Below are 20681 nucleotides of genomic sequence, written 5' to 3'. Positions count from 1 at the left end.
AAGGTATTAACATTTTGGTCACACTTTATTTTAAGATCCAATTTTCACTATTAAAAAACAAACTGCAATCATTTTTGCTTCAATAAACTCCTAATTTGCAGCTTATTAATAGTTAGAAAGTTGTTGAGTTTAGGTATTTGGTAGGACTAGGGATGTAGAATATGGTCACGCACAATAATACGGACTAATAAATAGCTAATATGTTAATAATAGGCATGCTAATAAGCAACTAGTGGAACTGGTCCCTATACCAAAAGTGTTACCAATTTTATAAAGTCTATTGTGCTCACCAAGCCTGCATTTATATAATCAAGAAAAACAGTACTATTTTGAAATATCATTCCAATGTTTTCTTTTTTAATACAATTTAAAATGTAATTTATTCCTGTTATGTCAAAGATGAATTAGTCTTGAAATATACGATTTTTATTTTATTCTCTATACTGTCTCAAAAAGTAGTCAGAGGTTGGTTTTCTTTCTTTGTATGTGTTGGCTTTGTTGCCTTTAATTGACACGATTGTGAAAAAGTGGCAGGAATGTGCAGGATCAGATCTCCAACAATTCAGACTCTTTAAACATTTTGGAAGTATAGATTTTTAATGCAGTTTCATGTTGACATAAACCACTGCAGCTCTTGGATTTTTGATGAGCTTGGAATTTAGATTTGCGTTTGTTAAACCTACACAACAAAAATATGACTGCATTGTGAATAAATTCACTTTTAAGTCCTTCTCAAGGTTTCTCCATGATTGGCCCAGAACTGTTAAAACCTGTAAACCACAAACTCAGGCATCTCATTAAACAAGAACAGTTGTTTTCACTCACAGTATTGATTGTGTTTTATTTAAAAGTGAGTCTAATGACTGCTTTGATAACATTAATGAAAATGATGAAAAGGTTATGTGGGGGTACATTAGGAAAAAATGGCGAATTTGCTGCAGGCATGACACTGACCATCTAGCTCTCTCCGTGGTTTATAGCTTTCCCTCATTTCGTGAGTTTCCAGTAGTTTTTCTTCACTGCCCACAAGTCTCCCACCACTAGAGTGTGTTGCAGAATTTAAAAGCTGATGGCTTTGACACAGTGGCAAGAAAAGTAAATAAACAAAGGGGATAAAGAACTACAGTAGAGGAGGATTCTCTGTTTCTCTCTCAGTGTCGCTCTGTCTCTGTCTAGCGTTTCGGTTCTGTCAGCTAGCATGTTAATAATGCCATTAAGCCACACATTTGCAGTCCGCACGCTCTCATGGGTCGACAGATCAAATATGCAGTGTCTCAGCCACTAACAACAGACAATCTCACACATATCTACAAGCTCACACACACACCGCCGCCTCACCAACCCATACAGAATGCTAAGCACAGCAGCTGAGGAAACAGATTTTCCTGTTGTGCCTCTTTATTTATTTGTTTGCTTGACAGTTAGTTTTGCCCTGCACAACAAAAACCTGTCGTCTCGGGTGATATTAAATGAGAGCTTTTGGCGGCAGGTGTCGTATTACCGCAGAAATGCATATAGAATCTGGATATTCCCGTGTATATCGTATAGAGCAATGCAACCCTCTTATTTGGGATGTAATTCCGGGGAGGGATTTTAGGATAATAGTTTTATTTAGTGCGTGCGCATGTAATTCTGTAGTGAATAAATTCAAAGAAGAGAATTTGGAGTTAATCCAGCCTTAAACCTTTCCTCTATCCCTCTCTCTTTCGCTCTCAGGCTTTTTCTTGCGCTATCTCTTGCTCTTTTGTTTCTCGTTCCCCCCTCCCTTATCCCATCTCCCGTGGGAATGTTCTATCACTAAAAAAACTATTTTATTTTTAAGGGAATGTTTATCTGAATTAAAGAAAGCTTTATCTTGCCTCACACACTTTTTTGGAGATCTAACCAAAATAGCCTTTTCATTCTTTTTCTTTTTTTTCTGAAGCTAAACTCCAACTTACACTCTGTTCCTCTGGAAGTCCTCTCTGAATAATAACTCATGGATTTCAGATAGGAACAACGCAATGCCTTCCCACCGGATCCCGTATCTAACATATGAAATATGAATGCAATTTCCATTTGGTGCGTCCGCTGAGCACACAGAGATCTATAAAGCTTCTGAGTTTCTTAAAGCTGATTTAATATCAGCGCTGTGCTTTCCACTGAAGCATCGGCAGAGGTGAAGTTATGTGTGAATTATGAATTGTTAATTAATGTGCCTTTATTGTCCTCTCATCCACAGCTTAGAGCTCATGCAGTGGATATTAATGGGAACCAAATGGAGCCTCCTATTGATCTGTACATTTATGTCATTGACATGAATGACAACAGACCCGAGTTTAAGAACCAGGTCTACAACGGATCAGTTGCCGAAATGTCCAAACCAGGTATGTGTCCACAATAAAGATCATGCTGATGATTATGCTGTGATGATGTGTTTAGTTTATCATTTTATTTTATATGCCATTAAAGAAAAGCATGAGTTAATCATGAATTAACGTAATGGTGATGTCATGATTAGTAATAATACTAGTGGCTATATTGGTGCATCACAATTCTGGTGATGAAAATGACTGAAAACATCGTCACCAGTGTATGACATAACTAATTTCATTATTAGGACCTTTGTGCGCAGGTATATTATACCATATTTATTATTATTTGTTAGCAATATTCTTCTGTTATTATTTGTTAATTATTTTGTATTATGATGTGCAATTGTACATTCAGATAGTTTTATTTATTAATTGTTTCAGATTTGATTTTTTTTTAATTATTTATTTATTAATTGATGTTTAGAAATAATAATAATTATTATTATTATTATGAGAATGACTTTTTTTAGATTGTTATTAGAATAATTCATTAAAATATATTGATTTGATTGATATTTACATTTTAATAATAGCATTATTGATATTATTATTATTGTTGTTGTTGTTGTTGTTTTTTGTTTTTTTTGTTTTTGTTTTATTTTGTTTTACTTACACATTTTTGCATAGGTATATTCTACCATATTGTATCTTTTTTATATTATATTTAATTTTATAAATACATGCACACAAATACATTATATAGATACATACATACTTTTATTAATTAATTTATTATTTATTATTCTTTTCTTTTTCTTTTTCTTTTTTCTTTTTTGCACTAATAATATGAAGTACGGTATTATTTCCATATACTTCTTCCATTATTTATTATTATTTCCACATACTTCTTAATGTCACACAGAGGTCACCTAAATGCATTTACACAGAATCACAATCAGAAAAAATAATATTAATTTAAAAAAAGAAAATGATGCATGCTCAGAATGTTGAATATGGATTTAGGTGCACAGCAGTTAATAAACAAGATGTGTGCAGATTTTTGAAGTTTGTATTATGCATCAGATTTTTATTGTAGTAAAATAAGACAAACAAGGGAATCTTACAGTATGTTTTCCCTGGATGATTTATTGAATAGCCCATGTGAATCGGCCCTTTCTGTGAATGCTTCTCTTTCTCTTTGAACTGGGATTCCCAAACACAGGTTCACTTTCTTTCTTTATTCTCCACCTCTTCGGGGTGTAAGCCGTCAGAGTCGAGTCACTGAGCAGCCAAAGTGTAGATTGTGTCAGATTGTGTCCAACTTCTGTAATGTTACGGCTCAGAAATCTTGCCTCGGAGGACAAAACTTTACTCTTTATTTTGTTGAGCTCTCCTCACAGACAAACTTGATTCTCAAGGGAATTCATAAACAAAGAGAGAAAAAAAAGAACGGCGCAATATTTTCTGTTTCCCTTCAGTAGAGCGTGGGTCTACTCCACGCCAAACAAGCTCTGTAAATTATCCATGGAAAACGGACACGATACAGGCTGTTCCATTATCCTTCTGCTGTTCATGCTGACATCCTTCATGTTTCACATGCATTAAAAACATGAAGTTCTCATGAAGCCGAGCTAAACCCGGGTCCAGGCTCTCTTGAGACCGAAGTTAATCTCATTGCTTTGTAAATGGCAATGCCAATATTAACCGTTGATCTTCCCCGATCACAAGGATTCAATCACAGCAGATGTTTTGTATATTTTAAACATGAACATTGAAGGAACATGTTTATCAGTTTAACTCACCAAGGGAGGCTTAGACCAAACAGATGCTCATATCAGAGTGTCTCTGAAGTATTACAGCGGATTTTCCATCAGCTTCTGCACTACAGGCCACGTTCAAAGAGGAGCATGCAGGGAAGTGTCCTTATCGTCAGCTGCAGATGTATGTGAACTTATCAGATCAATTCAACAGAGGGATCCTTCTTTAAATGATACATAACTGATTTCATTGCCAACAAAATATCTATTTGGAGGTGTAGACACATAGAGTAATTAAATTGTGTTCGTTGCTGCCTAAACACAAGTAATCACCCAATTACTGCACATTTAGAAGACTGATCCAATTTAAGTTTAATCCAATTCGGCTGTGATTCAGACCTGCATCAAATTAAACTATACAATAAAATACAATGAAAACAATACAATAAGTAAAGTAATAATATTTTGTTCTTCCTGTCAGGGTCAATTCAGCATTGATTTTCCCTAAAAGATGTCCTGGAACTCATTTTTACTTAAAACTTCTTTATTTAAGTTCAATTTAAAGTGTATCCTATTTAATTTCTTATTGCATATTTCTGTCTTATTTTGAAAGATTAATTTCAAAATTGGGGTGTAGTTTGTGGGGGTGTGTTTTGTGACATATTAAGACATAGCTCTGTATAATGACATGGGTATGACACAGGTATTACAAGGAGAGGGTGACTTATGAGGACATAAGCCATGTCCCCATTTGTCAAAAGGATTACAAACATGTATATATATATATATATATATATATATATATATATATATATATATATATATATATATATATTAGGGGTGTAACGGTTCACAAAATTCACGGTTCGGTTCGATACGATTCACTGATGTCACGGTTCGGTTCGGTACGGTTCGGTACGTTTTAGATACAGCAAAAAGAAAAAAATTGGCTACAAAGTATGTTTTTTGTTTTTTTTACATTGAACAATGATGGAGTGTTTTCTTAGCAGCATACTGTATAAAACAAAAACAGCTCCTTATAAAAAAAAAATGAAAATGTTATATTATTGTAGTAGTTATGAACAAATACAAAGATGTAACTTTTTATATGGAACTCTATAACTCTTTATATTGAGTGTGTTTTTACTCAATTGGTTCTCTATAGGGCTTATGTTTTTTAGAACAAAGCAGGAATTACGGTCTGGCTGAAATGGGCTCATGAAGGAATATTGTAACGGGGCTAAATTACATTAAGAATGTTCTTAAAACCTGCGTTTTCCACTACAGAGTAAGGCGCTCGCTCACTCAGTACGCGCTGAAGGCTCGTTGGAAAATGGCTAAAGGGTCTTTCACACAGGACGCGATATGCACGGCGCTGGACCCTGGGCTCAGCGTTGCCCTTCAGATACCACGCGATTTGCGCTGCACTATGCCAAGAGCAAAGTAGGTGGAGTTTTTAAAACTGCCCGTGCATACGTTCTATTTATAACAGTTCTTCTATCTAATAACGTGCAGGCCTGTTAATTGAATCGTACTGCTCAGGAAATTCCGACACAGTACAGTACTAGTCCATTTTGATTACCGTACTTGTTTGGATGCCCCGATCGATTGGTAAAGTGCACCCAAACACCAGACCTGTTGGTTATTGGAGGATCTTCTATTTGTTGTCTGTTAAACGCATTGGCCATTTTGCAATGAGCCTTCAGCGCGTACTGAGTGAGCGAGCGCCTGACTGAGTAGCCTAACATAAACATATAAGCTGGTGTTTTTTTTTTCTTGTTCGGGGGTGTCAGGGGCGTTGCCTGTTACGTCGTTTGGGTTATTGGGCTACCTTGTTGAACGCATATCATTATATTTCACAATTTTTAATTTATTTTCCAAATATAATTAATTAGTCCAACGAACCGTTCGGTACATAATGCGTACCGCGTACCGAACCGAAAGCCTCGTACCGAACGGTTCAATACGAATACGCGTATCGTTACACCCCTAATATATATATATATATATATATATATATATATATATATATATATACACACAGTGCTTTACAAGTTGTCTTCTTTTAATTATTTGATTAGAACTACATTGAATTATAATAGTAAAATGTGTTTGGATCAGATAAATTGATATTGCAGACTCCACATTTTTATTACAGTAAAAATGGGTGCAGCCATCTGTAAATTATATGGGTCTAACTTCTGGTCTCATCCACGTCCAGCTATTTATATCTGTACAAAACAGTTAGTTTTGCTACTTGATATTGGAAATTGGTGTGCCTTACCATATTATTTGAATGTATTTCCTTAATTATGAACACATTAATTTGTAGTGCCAATAGTTGTACCATTTACAATTACATTAACATTTAATAATTTAGCAGACGCTTTTATCCAAAGCGATTTACAAATGAGAACAATAAAAGCAATCAGATCAACAAGAGAATAACAACAGTATACAAGTGTCATGACAAGTCTCAGTTAGTCTAGCACAGAACACGTAGGCAGGTGTTTTAATTTTATTTATTTTTTTTTGTAAGAATTTACTGCACTTTGGTATTCTTCTCATTATTTCGCTGTAGTGGCTAATGTAGCAGAAGTCTCGCCCATAGGTTTACTTCCACGTTGAAGTAAAAGGTGGATAGATTTTGTATAAAGCTAAGTATTCTTTGAGGAGAAAGAGAATATTAACAATTCAGACTAACTAACTAACTAAAAGTAGTCTTTATAAAGAGTTTCTTTCTTCTTATCCAGAAACAGTCTATGAAGCAGTTAAGGCAGCTTTACACTTCTCACATTCTTAAAGAAGTGTCTCAAAATGTTCTTATACTTTCCACAATAAGTAATCCTAATTTTCACTTTTTTCCATGTATAAAAATTGCATGCCAAAAATTCAGCTGCACCACCCAATGGACAGTGTTTAGAAACAGAACTGCTGTAGCCAATTATCTTTTAAAATAATCGTTTCTCTTCTCTCTTTTGTCCTGCCATCTTCAAACTATTCTCTGTTGTTTTGCATTTTACTGGCCTAAAATTTCAACACTGATCCTGCCTCGTTTTTTAGTCAGATGTATCCTTGTTTACTTGGCTTTCTGTTCTTTTGCAAGGGGATATTTTTGCTGTCTGTTGCAGAGAAAAACAAGCCACAGCATAGGAGCGGCACGGCTAGAAAATTCTGTTTTCACACTTCCAGCTCACACGGCCGATAAGGAAATTTGCTAACAGTGGACGATAGGACGCTACTCAACACACAGCCTCAGACAGCTGACCATGGGGGTTAATTAGGCCCTGACGTCCATGCATGGGAGAGGAGAAGAGAGGGGAAAAGAGAGCGCTGAGAGGAGAGAGGAATGTTTCAATCAGTTTAATGGACTTAAAGTAGGCGTCTGCCTCTGGCTCTTTTTTGCAGGAAAAGTCATTTGCCTCTTCATAGTCCTCAAAGGACTCCATATGGCTACGGCCCTGACAAAACAGATTTGCTTTGAAAGCCTCACCGTGAGGGTGGCGTGAGACAGTGCTGAGTGTAATCTGCAGTGGAAAACGGAGTGATAACAGCTTGGAGGACTAGTTTAGTCTGGCTAGCAGCTTGTCTCGGATGGACAGCCAAGTATAGAGAGCTTTTATGTTGTATTTTCAATGTAAGCACTTTGGGATCTAGCCATAGCGCAAGCAAATGAAAATTGGGACTAAGTGGCGGCAAGATGCATTTGCGTGTTCCAGTCTGTCTTCAAACGGCGGGTGATTCGAAAGGAGACGTCGTTTTCAAGCGTGCCGGCACTGCAAGGGTCGGTTTCCATTCTCAGGCTGGTTATGTTAAACTTGTTAAAACTAATGACTCCCCAATTTCTTATATACCTGTGAAAGAGAGAGTCTCCCGACCGGCACGTGTCTAATGAAAGGAGGAATTTTGAGCTTCAGTGGTTTAAGTCGAAAAGCAATTACAGCATTGAATTAGTTTTCAAATTAAAAAGCAATTGAAAAGGCCTAGGGGTTAACTGTTTCCTGCGCGGTCATCTCTCTCACTTTTACACATAAAGAGCATTTAATCCCGTTACAGAATGGCACTCATTGAAAATTGAAGGCGACAGAGTTGACATGCAACTCTTTTGTCTTCTTCATCCCTCCACATGTGCTTGCTGGTTGTTCAAAAATTTATGTAGCCCTATCAGAAGAGGGCCTAATTGTTTTTCTTCTCCCTACGCTCATTTCTTCCTTTTCCTCTTTCTCATGGGGCATAGTGACAGATTCTGCTCTGAAACTTAATGAACTTTGAAATAGAACTCTCAGCCACAATTATCCCCTCGTAGGTGTGTTTTTTTCACGAAATGATGGCACTATCTCACAATTACGGCGAGGCTGGAGAAACCCACAAACGTGTGAGGTCTCGCGTGTGGCTGGACATGCGGCCGCCCCCCTCGGACCCACTTTCTGGGTCGCCATGGCCATTAATATTAAATGACAGAAGTGACAGGAACACGGGAGCGACAGAATGAAATTAACACAGAATGACAGGGTGACATTTTGCCCACGTCGCAAGGAGGTTTATCCTCCGTTTCTCTATTTGGAGGCCCTTAATTGCTCACTCACATTTGAGATGGTGTGAGACAAGCTCTCAGAAATCGATAAACATGTTTTGGGGACTAAAGGCCATATGGGCCCCCACCAGCGCCATTCTGATGCCTCGTATTCAGACAAACACATTTCACACGCACGCAGACCCAGTCTCAAAATGCTGTTTTTAAACACGCAACTTTGAACTAATAGAGGCATGAAAATGGGCTTTTAAAGGTGGCAAACTGTTTTTGATTGTGATTTATTTTGGTTTAGCCATTTTCCCCCCTTGGCTATGACTTTGAAATGTTAAGTGTAAAAATTATTTGTCCTATCATAGTTAATCATTTAAAACTTTTATTACTCTGACTGAAATGGTTTGCATTTTGGCTATTAGATAACTTTAAATATTTCAAGTATTTCAAAATTAAAATGTTAATAATACGTTAACACAAACTAATTTTAACAGCACAAATTTTATTGACATATGATTAATGCGGTATGCAATTTCTGTTTAACCCTGTTGCTTAGCCCATAGTTGGAGAAACGGAGATGCACAGTGCTGCCAACTTAGCGACTCTGTCACTAGATTAAGCAACTTAAAAAATAAATAAATAAAAAACCTTCTAGCAACAATACATTATACATAATTGGACAAACCTTATTTAGTTTCTAAGACTCGCTGGTACTGCTGCACGAGTGTGAGGTTTTGCATCTGCTCAGTTCAGTGGCTGAGAGGAGCAGCACTTTCAGTTAAAATTGGTATTATGTTGCTTCTCTAATTTTACATTCATATAAAGCCAAAATCTCAGCACTGCTATGGTCTTTATCTTATGAGTATTGGATTTCATCAGACAATGGCTCAATTAGAAATCAGGATCTTTGTGGATGTTAACATCTTGGAAGGAAGAGTTACTGTATATGTATTCTTAATGTGGCACGTTTCAGTCACTACTTCATATTAATTAGATTGTTTTACACCAGAAACAGTAAAATATGAAAGCAGCTTTAGTGAGAATTTAGCTGGATCAAAATACAGTATGTAGGCACAACAAAAGTTAAAAAATAAATAATACATGTACATTGTGCATGTTCAGAAGTGAGCTGCCCTGTCACGTAAACAGAACGTAAACAGTCTTTGTAAGTAAATTGCTCAGTGCAAAGAAAGAGAAGTAATGGGAACCTGGTATTTATATGTTCTTTTTTCATTTGTCTAATAGACATGAACAAGTTATGTGAAAAACATCTATGACCTTTAGAACATGTCTTGTCGTCATGCTATACTTTGACTGGTTTTACACATAATAAACATAAATTTGCATAAAACATCAACATTTGTCCATGTCCATGTTGATAAGAGTATTATTTAAGGTATATTTAGAGCAGATAAAAATGTGTGATTAAGTTGCGATTAATCATGAGTTAACTCTTCATGATGCATTTTTATCTAAAAAAAAAAAATCCTTCAAATAATAACAAAAATACTTATGAAAAACTAATAAACTAATTACAGAATTTTTAACATACATTTTATAAGTCATTTTCGTTTTGACTTTAACAGTGCCGGCACAGCTATAGCAGGACTGGGGAATAAGGAAATGACAGAAGCAGACAGACCCTCATTACCGAGCAGATTTAATATGGAGAGCAGAATCAGAAATGAAGAAGATGAGACAGCTTAGGTGCGAAAGACCCCGGGATCAGATGTGACGTTTGGACATTGCTCTGACACAGGGAACAGCACAAAAAGTTTGATTTCTCTGATCAAATAGTCACTGTTTGTGTGTGTTTGTTCTTAGCGACTCGGACAAACAAGCCCAGCTGCTTTGTGACAGAAATGGAGCAATTATGCATGCATTAGTGTTTTGATTCACGCTTGTTTACCTCTCTTCCTCTGCAGGCACTTCTGTAATGCAGGTAACGGCCTTTGACGCCGACGACAGCACCACGGCAAACGGGCTGGTGCACTATCGCATCCTGAGCCAGACGCCACACATCCCCATTCCCAACATGTTTACTATTAACGGAGCCACAGGAGAGATCAGCACCATCGCTACCGGCATCGACAGAGAGGTCAGCCACGTCTCGTACATGTTAAAACAAGTGTGCTTCCAAGAAAGTGCTGCTGTCTGATTTTCTTTCAAAGAACTGTTGATAAATGTGTAATGTGTTTGGAGTGTAATGGGTTTGAGTGTACGAGCATATGTGCTTGCCATTCCATGAAGAGTGTTTTTCTCAACCTCTCTCCTACGTTAGATTATAATTAGTTCTCAGCTATGGTTTGTCTGAGCATATTGGTGTGGATGGTTTCCTTTGAGCAACATTGTGAAGAGACATTCTTGCACTGTAACAAACAGCGCTTTTAGAATCAACTTAATGATCAGCCTGTCCTTTGAGCTGTCTGTGACCTTTTCAAGTTGAAGAGCAGCTATCTGCCCTCCCAGAACACCCCATCAGAGCAACAGCCACAGCTTCAATGACTAGCATGCTCAGAATACTGCAGAAATCATAGCTGAATTTGAGAGTATCTGTCTTGTGTAGTTTTGTAGGTAACAAGCAGTGCATTCCAATTCATTATTTATAGAGAAACTGTAGTAAAACTGTTTCTGATCAAGAATTTTCGTAATAATAACAGTTTTCTATTAATATATTAAAATGCTAAAAAATAAACAAAACAAATCAAGATATAAACCTAAGTGGTATTTCTTGCTAAAACCTAAGTGGTATTTCTTGCTATCTTTTAGAATTGATGAATTAATGTAATATATTAAATTAATTAACCGCATTGCTTAATAAGGTAAATAAGTAAACGTTTGGAAACAAGCAGCTTTAACATATTACAGCAGAAATACTGGAAATATCTTGGCGTATCTTTGAATATTTTGTTCTACAACAGGGGGCCTTTGATTCAAAAATCGGAGAAGCACTAGTCTAATGTTGTTTTGAACCACATTGATTATTTAGATAACAGTTCCTCAGACAGGTTTGGAGGATGATGCTACCCAAAAAAACAAAAACCTTTCACAAACCTCAAAAACAAAAAAAGGCACCTGATTTATTTCATGTTGAAATGAAGTATGTGCATGATTCCCAGGGTAGTGTTTACAGGATTTCTCATGCTCAGTGAAGGTGTGTGAATTGGGATTCTGCCTCTGAATCATTTCTGGGATTTTCTAGCTTGTCTAGCAGAGATATGTACATGCTCTGGAGTCTTGTTATACTTATTATTTCCAACCCCACCTAGAATTAATTCAGCTAATCATTGGGGTCTTCTTAGTGTCTGCTTTAGAATGCAGTTGACTTCATTTTTAATACATGCATGCACTCACATACCCACACAAATGAACTCTATGGATCATGGGAACAGCTTTCCCATAACTCATGAGCCTGACCCTTCCCACCAGACGTGTTCCCCTCTTTAACCTCTTCATTAATCCCTCTCTCTATCACACAACTGCTTCTTTCTTGAACACACACATGCACACACTCTCACAAACACAAGCACACACACAGTTGTGTGCTCCTCCTTAACCTCCCTCTGCTCCACTAATGAGCAGGGTCACTCAGAGGTCCATTCAATTTATCCCAGAATGCTTAAGCGGACCTGCAGGGAAGTCTTTCAACTTCCCCTTTATCTCTCCATCCTACGTGATCCCTTGCTTTCTCACCACAGATTCCGATCCCATTCTCATTAGCATCATATTAAAATAGAAATTAAAAAATGTCTAGTTGTAGTAACTGGAGACTGTTCTGCCTCTTCATTATTAATTATGTGACAAATAGTGCTGTTGCTCAAGTATAATTGATGATGATGATGAGGAGGACGACGATTATTATCATCATCATCATCATTACAGTAGCTATTATCAGTTATACTTTAGTGCCAAGATTTGTTATTTAAATAAACATTTATTTAATAATAATAATAATAATAATAATAATAACTGTATTATCATAAATCACACTATAGATTTGGATCTATTTGTCATGTTATTGACATTTTTTATAATAATGATGATTTTAAATAATTGAAACCATTTGTTCTAACAAATTGTTATTAAATTACTTATTAAACTTATTAAACAGTGTAAATCGCTGCTGGTGGCCTTCAAATAAGCTACTTTGTGGTCATTGCGGTGATTTTTCAGTTGCTTAGGGGGTTTTGGCACTAGAGTTCTGTTAGAGCCGTCATCATTATTCCTTTGGCATCTTGTTTCACTTGGCACATAAAGTTCTCTACCCTACATGCCACGTTAGATGACGTTAGCTGTCATCTCAGGATTTTCTATTTTTCTGTGACAAGTTATCATAAGTCTATACCTGGAGCAGTGACTCCTGCTAATCCAGTGACTAAGACAGACTGGCTGAGAGTCTCTACAGGAGCATGAATGTGGGTCGTGGTACCTACTGCAGGCGGGTAATCTGTCCTTCTCTCAGGGCCAGAGCGCGACCCTCATTAATCTAACGCAGTGATTGCGCTCTCTTCCACCTGTGCACTCCAATTAGAACTAGGACACACTTATGTGTTTACAAAGCCTCATCGCAAATGGAACATTTGGAAGTTTTTCAACATCACATTCTCTGTCGGGCAAGATGTTGATGGATGAGACTGAAAGGAATAGTTCACCCAAAAATGAAAAGTCTGTCATAATTTACTCACCGTCGTGTTGTTCCAAACCTGTATGACTTTCTGTCTTCCATGACACACAAAAGGAGATGTTGGAGTGTGTCCAGGCTTCTGTTATCCATACAGAGATAGTGTACCAACAGAAGTGTTTTTATATAGTTTTATTCAAGTATGCATAATTTAATCAAAAGTGACAGTAAAGACATATATAATGATATAAAAGACTCCTATTTCAAATTAATGCAGTAAGTTTGAACTACTGATTAAAGGATCGTGAAAAATGTATCAAGGTTTCAACAAAATATTAAGCAGCACAAATGTTTACAACATCAGTAATTAAAAAAAATCTTATTTTGTTTCCAACTAAGCATTTTAAAATCATATCTGAAGGATCATGAGAAACAAGACTACAAATTCAGCTTTGCCATTACATGAATATTTTGTTTTTTATTAAATATATTCAAATATAAAACATTTATTTGAAATTAAAGCAGTGGAAGTGGAGTGAATGTACAGTGTTCTCTCTCACCTTCAGTATCACGACTGATCTGAGACCCTTGAACAAGGCACCAAACCCCCAACTGCTCCCTGGGTGCCACAGAGACAAATTCTGAGTATGGGCCACCATTACTTGGCTACACGTCACTTCCCTTCAATTAACATAACTTCACTTAAAATAAAAAATTGACATTGCTGTTTACTCCACTTAGTGTTCTGACCGGAGTGCTTACATGAATATGCTCCTTCTGAACTTCCAGTGTTTTTACCCAGCGGGGAGTACATGCGAGACGGACAGCTGTCTACACACACATATACACATCATAACATTTGCCTCTCTGCATATCCTTCACATACACATTTTCTCATCAGGAGCATAATCCTCCTTCATCAGTACCTGTCGTCTAATTGGAATATTTATGCAGTAATTAGTGGGTTGAAGAAGCCTGGAGCAGTCGCTTGCATTGGTGGGAGTTCACATTGACTTTAATGTCACACACGTCTGATCAGGTCTGAATACCAATTACCCTCTCACACCGAGACCCCATCACCTCCACACACCTCTTAACCTGCTCGCCATCACCTGTCTGATTACAGCAGCTAACAAGCAGCCCCTCTCCCCATCTTTTTGCGCTGCATGCCTTTTACTACAACTGTCATCTCATCTTATGCCCCTCATGGCAAATACGTCAATCTTATGCACTTTACAACCAGCCATCCCCATTTCTGTCATTTTATCCTCTCCTCTTTTCCCTTTAATAGCACCGCATGAATCTATAATATCAGACAGAAATTAAATGAAATTGGATATGTGTATTTTTTACGAGTTTAGAAAAGACCGATTTCTGAAGAGAGGAGTTCAAATGAATCATTCATTCCTCCTCATGTCATTCCAAACCATTGATTTTTTTATTTTTTTTTGTTGGTGAACCACGAAAGGAGACATTTGGAAGAATGTTCACATTTCTCATTTCTGCACAATAAAAGCGGGTGGAGACCACAGACTGTCAGGCTCCAAAATGACAAAAAGCATTCACTAAAATAAACACTTGGGGCTAGTTTTAGTAAATAGGGCAAATTAGCGTTAGAGTACAATTGCATAAAAGCACAGATGGGGGTAGAAAATTCTGCGGGGGAATTACTGACAATGATTTACTGATCGCACGTTAAAAGAACAGAGACACAGCCAGATTATTTCCATAATGACCAGCGAGCAGCGCTAGTTTCCGCCTGCTTTAAGACTTGCTTTTTTGGGTGGGCAATATAGTGCCCCCCCACAAGACCGAGGGGGGCCCCACTCCCTACATTACACTAGACACAGAGTCAGCTAAGGACAGCCTTGTTTATGGTATTTGTCATTGACTACTCTGCTCCCTTCGATATCTGCATCAGCTTTTAAAATATATCGGTCCACCACTAGAAAGAGCAGCTTGGACAATCTGTTATAAACATCTCCTTTTGTGTTTTAGAAAAGATAGTCAGTCATGAAGACATGAAGATAAGTTAATAATGATCCCTTTAAATCCCATGGTGCTTTTCAACCAAATGTAGCATAAATGTTCATTTCATTTATCTTATTGATGTATCACAGTGTTTGGTCACGGGTTTGAATCACATAAAATCAAAGTGCTTAAAAGTTCTGCAGTGGCAGTGCTGTGTCTTTTGTCTATGTGTGAGTTAAAAGCCCTGCATGTCTGTCTGTGCAGCTCTGTGAATCTGTTCGAGCCAGATTGTCCAGGCTGTTGCTTTTCATTACCTGTCTCTTGTCTCTGCCAGAGGCCATGTGGTCTGTGCGCGCGAGTGTGTGTGTGCGTTTGTCTTGTTGTGTCAGGTCTAGGTTAGAACGTGTCCACTCTGCCACGCCTGATTAGGGAATCGATCGGTGTGAAGTACACGTGTGTGTGTCCCAGTCATTCCCAGATGATCAGAAGCTTCCTGCATGTGCGAGATGAGGAGAATCATAACTTCTGGTTGCACTCTCTCCACTATCATCTCCTCCACCATCACTTTCCTCCTCTCCTTCCCCTTATCACCTCTCCTATTCCCTCCTCTCCCGAGTGAACGAGCAAGGTGTCTGGGAAAAGTGAGGTCAGGGCCCGTTGGGCTGTGAAATGCTCCTCATAACAGTTGACTCAAGCATGTGAGAGTCTCTTTGGGTGAAACTCGCCTCTCTCTGGATCTGCTCTCAAGTCGCCAAGATTCTGCCAGTTGTCCTGAGGTGTAATCGTTTTACACTCCCTCCAGGACTGGAAATGTGTTTAAGTTCGTCTCTTAGAGTCACATTCTCCATCCCCGCAGCCAGCGCTGTATGAAAAGTGTGTGAAATTAATTACACACTGATTTGTTTCTCTTGTTCTCTGCAGAGCATAACCAGAGGAGACAGTATTGATATTTCATTATGGTGTTAATAAAGGTCAGCCGCTATTGAGTTCTCATTAATAGAGCCGAACTGGGCAATATTAACGAGAAGACGCAGGTTTTAATGACTCTCAGTGTGTGTCCGCAGTACTCTTTGGTTCTTTAAGTGCTTTAAAACTGTGAGCTCTCCTCTGAGGAGTCCCTGACCTGCCTCTTAAATGCAGCTACCTGAGGGGAGAGGGAAATATGGATGGGTAGACAGAAAGATTCTGAAAGACCTGTCCAGTCAGTCAGTTAATTAACAAACGGTTTTTGAATGAAGATTCCCGCTAAGGAAACTGGTTTCAGACAGGCTTCCAGGCATCATAAGGTCACGTCCATTGAGCTAGAACAAATGCAAGTGAGCTTTATAACCAAATGAATATTTATTGACTACAATGCATATTTACCATTAGAAATGGAATCAGAAGTTGAAAAAAATAGACATTTATGAATTAGTTTACATCCACCAACAGCTGAATATCAGAGAATTGTCAGATATTAAAAAGGATACATGCTACTCTCAACCTTTATTTATATATATATATATATATATATATATATATATATATATATATATATATATATAAATTCAACAAGGATACATTAAAGGGATAGTTCATCCCAAAATGAAAAATGACTTACCCTTATTACAAACCTATAAGACCTTTGTTTATCTTTGGAACACATATTAAGATATCAAATCCTAGAATCGGAGTAAGGACATTATTAAAATACTTGTTCAAATAAGGTTGAACAACTGATGTCACATGGACTATTTCCACAATGTCTATACTAGTCTGGGCCTGGGATCGTTTCAGTGGACATCGACAATGCATTTTTGGTTAAACTATCCCTATAAATTGATTGAAAGTGGCAATAAAGACATTTAATATTGATAATATTATTTAACCATATTGGCATCAAACTATATTTAGTATTTTTTCTTGTGAAGACTACACACATGTATGAATTTGGCTTTATAAGGCAGCATAATTATGCTGCGTAAGTAGGCAGCTCTGAGCCAGAGAGGCATTTCTCATGTTTAGTTATGGTTAAATTGATATCCCATAGCCAGTCATCTGCTAAAACAAAAGGAAGCAAAGTAAAACCATCTCCAGCAAGCTTTTGCGAGGGTATTTGTTGCTTCACAGCAGCAGTCAGACATCTCCCTCCAAGACACCCGTCCCCAGACTGGTCTCAGTGGAAGGCTGACTTGTCCTTGACTCCCCCCACTTCCTGTCTGCAACAACAGAAGGCTTTCGGCCAACCGGATTAATACGGCTGGAGCTGAAAGAGGCAGAGGAGAGGCTTTGGCTCAGGCTCAGCTCTCTGTTTCCTCCCAGTGTGGACTAACTGGAGTTAGGTTCACCCGAGCATGGACAGGGGCACAGTTTCACATCTGTACCCAAAGGAACATTGGCCATGCAACAACAAACACTTCGATGTGTGTGTGCGCGTATGTTTCTATCCATCTGTTGCCCTCGCAACCCCTGCTTTTCATCCGTGGTTACAAACAGGCTGGTTCATGTCAGTTGATGAAGAGTTGTTTTTGCGGACTGATTATCTGTGTGTGTATGAGTGTGGGTGTGTGTCTTTCCATAAATAGTGAGCGACAAAGTATCAAAGCAAAGCAATGCTCACTGTAGCCTCTTGTCCTAATTAACAGAAAAGCCTGCATGCAAGCAGACAGACAGACGTATCCACAGACAAACACAAAGAGCCGCCATTTCCCAAATATACACAGTCTTAAAGTGTTTGTAAGACGGCTTTGTTCAGGCTTACATGCCAAACTTCTGGAACGCTCGGCTGTTCCATCACCAAAAAACGGATGAATAAAGTTTGTAGTCATACTATAGGGAAAACACTTTTTGTACATGGCACTTGAGAGCAGTGTTGTTATTGTTAACAAAAGCCAAGACTATTCAAATTTGTTTTTGTTTGTCAAAAAATAAAGAAAAATATAATAATTTGAAACTATATAAATAATTTTCTTTTTTAAAATGACAAAAGCACAAAATTAAATCTGAAAATATAAACATAAAAGCTATTTGAAAATATTATTGAACACTGTAAACTATATAAATAATTCTAAAATAACACTGATTTGGAGTATAGTATATATTTAGCTTTATTTCCAGGTCCATTAGCGAAACAAAGAAATAGAAAAAGTACAATACACTGTGTACACACTGTATATATTACACTATATTATATTATTTTGAAATAACGTAATAATCAGTCAAAAACTATTTTCATTCTACCATATGTTTTCATTTCTGTAAAGTCATTCCCAAAAGTGAAATTAACTATTTATTTTTATGTCGGGAAAAATAAAGAGATAAAAGGGAATAATTTGTTCAAACATCATTAAATAGATTTTATTTTTTATTCCAAAACTGTATAAAATCTGTGGAAAATCCTTATGGTAATTCCTGATTTATGTGTGATGTGTTGATTAAAATGGACATGTTCTGTGTTGTTTCAGAAAGTGTCTCAGTACACCATTATAGTCCAGGCCACCGATATGGAGGGCAGCCTGAACTTCGGCCTGTCCAACACCGCCACGGCCCTCATTAGCATCGCTGACATCAACGATAACCCTCCGGAGCTGGACTCAAAAACAGTGAGTACCCTATAATTCACAGAGAGCGTTTACCATATAGTGTGTTTTAATATATACGTAGACAACAGTTTAACATATCATAGGTGTGCTGCATGCAAAAATCTCTCTGAAAAGGATCCAATTAAAATTGATGATTGAAAATCAACTATATTTCATTCCACACTGAAAAGTTTATTTCAAAAAATATTGTGTAGGTAAAAAAACGATCTAGATATTACCACACTTCCCTAGATGATTGATTACATGAATAATTGAAAGCATTTTTTTATTACAAGTTTTCTGAAATGTTATGTTTAAATCTGAGGTTGTATCTAATTAAATATGGACTAATTTACATATTTTTCAGAAAAGAAATCTGAGCACTGAATAGAGCCAGATTCAAAATTCTTATTTAATCATGTTGACAGATTTTACAGAGGGGATTTTGGAAATCTTCTAGGAATTTAATTTTGTTAAAAAAAAAAAAAAAAAAAAAACATTTATAAACAAAACTCTGAATGCAAATATAAATAGGAATAAAATTGTCAAATTTGCTGCAGGCAAGTTCTGCTGAAGTTCTACACATAACACAGAAACAGTCTTTAAAGGTATGTATTAAAATTGATTCTACAGACACAAATATATAAAGGTCAATAAAATAAACATCCCACTAGTCTGAAACATTTATGAAAAGCCAAACAACTTTTAACCCAAAAACTCAAAACTGACCAATGCTTTAGAAAACGTTTTTCCCTGTAATGTCTTGCCCATAGGATTATTTTACCCAATACTTGTATTTGTATGCTTATAAGAATAAGCATACAAATACATCAAATTCTATATTAAATATTGTAAGCTGGATATTCATTTGTATAGCACTGATAGTTGCTGCTCATGTAGAGTGTTCCAGATCAGTATGTCAGAGCTGCCAGGACGGTTAGGATTAGGTTTTGGAGAAGAGCTCTGCTTGTTTGGACGCATTCGCTCCCCTCATTACCTCGATTTCAGAATTTGTACAGTGTCTTGATACTGCTTTAATTCACACAATACTGTCTGACAGCTGGAGGAACTACTGGAGCTGTGAAACAAAGAGAGATTCACTAAGAGCAATGAATTCTGGGAGGTGATGAGGGAAGAGATGGAATGAAATGGAGGGTGTAGGGAATGAGAGAGATGTGTGATCAGGTGCTCTTTCTCTCTTTCTCTCTCTCTCTCTCTCTCTCTCTCTCTCTCCTGTCCCAGTGCCAGTTCTGCCCCTCAGGTGACTGTAGTTTCTCTTCAGGCATCTGGCTTGAATCCCCTCTCATCCACTCCTTTTTTTCTCCTTTCACCTTCCGTACATCCTCCATCTCCTGTTTTCTTTATCTCTGTATCTCTACAGCTCTTTTCCCACATTTACCAGTGTTTGTTTCTGTCAGCCTTCATCTCTGTCTCTCCTTCCTTCTTCGCTTAGCCATTTATCTCCTTCCCTCGATCCTTCGCTCTGGCTTTCGTTATCTCTCTCTCTCCCCGTTCCATTTATTTCCCGCTATCTGCCATCCCTCTTTTATCGCTCTCTCACAGCGCTCATCTCTGGTGCCCTTGCGTTCTCTCTCTCATTAAGTAATATCCCCGGGCCTCTGCCACACCGTCTGATGCTGAAGCATTCTGAATTATTTTGCACATTTTTTCTACCTGTAATATTTATTTGAAGGCCAAACGATAGTTAGGGAATCAGTATGACATCTATCATCTGGCATCAGAAGGTCTTGCTCTTCATTTTAATTGGTGTCATTTTATTCTCAAATGTTGTTTTTGAGGACCAGATGCTTGTGGACAGGTCTGACAGGGGTATAGACGCCCATAGTGGAAGCCTCAAGGGTTTACAGGGTGAAGGTCAAAGATTCTCCTTGGGGTCATGACCCAATGCTCCTGTATACTGTATTTCTGTCACTCCATTGAAAGTCCATGTAA

General features: G+C 37.5%; 1 protein-coding gene across 1 annotated transcript in view; it reads left to right on the top strand.

Annotated features, from left to right (window-relative positions):
- Window positions 1–20681, top strand: part of LOC113110603 (cadherin-4-like) — a 42908-nt gene that overhangs the window by 4927 nt on the left and 17300 nt on the right. Inside the window, 3 exon segments of the mRNA XM_026274716.1 lie at window positions 2222–2366; window positions 10502–10674; window positions 18612–18749. Coding sequence (XP_026130501.1) covers window positions 2222–2366; window positions 10502–10674; window positions 18612–18749 — 456 coding nt within the window.

The sequence above is a fragment of the Carassius auratus genome, chromosome 11, assembly GCF_003368295.1.
Source record: "Carassius auratus strain Wakin chromosome 11, ASM336829v1, whole genome shotgun sequence".
NCBI classification, from domain to species: Eukaryota; Metazoa; Chordata; class Actinopteri; order Cypriniformes; family Cyprinidae; genus Carassius; species Carassius auratus.
Note: the sequence above shows the minus strand (reverse complement) of the source record. Positions and strands in the feature narration are given on the sequence as shown.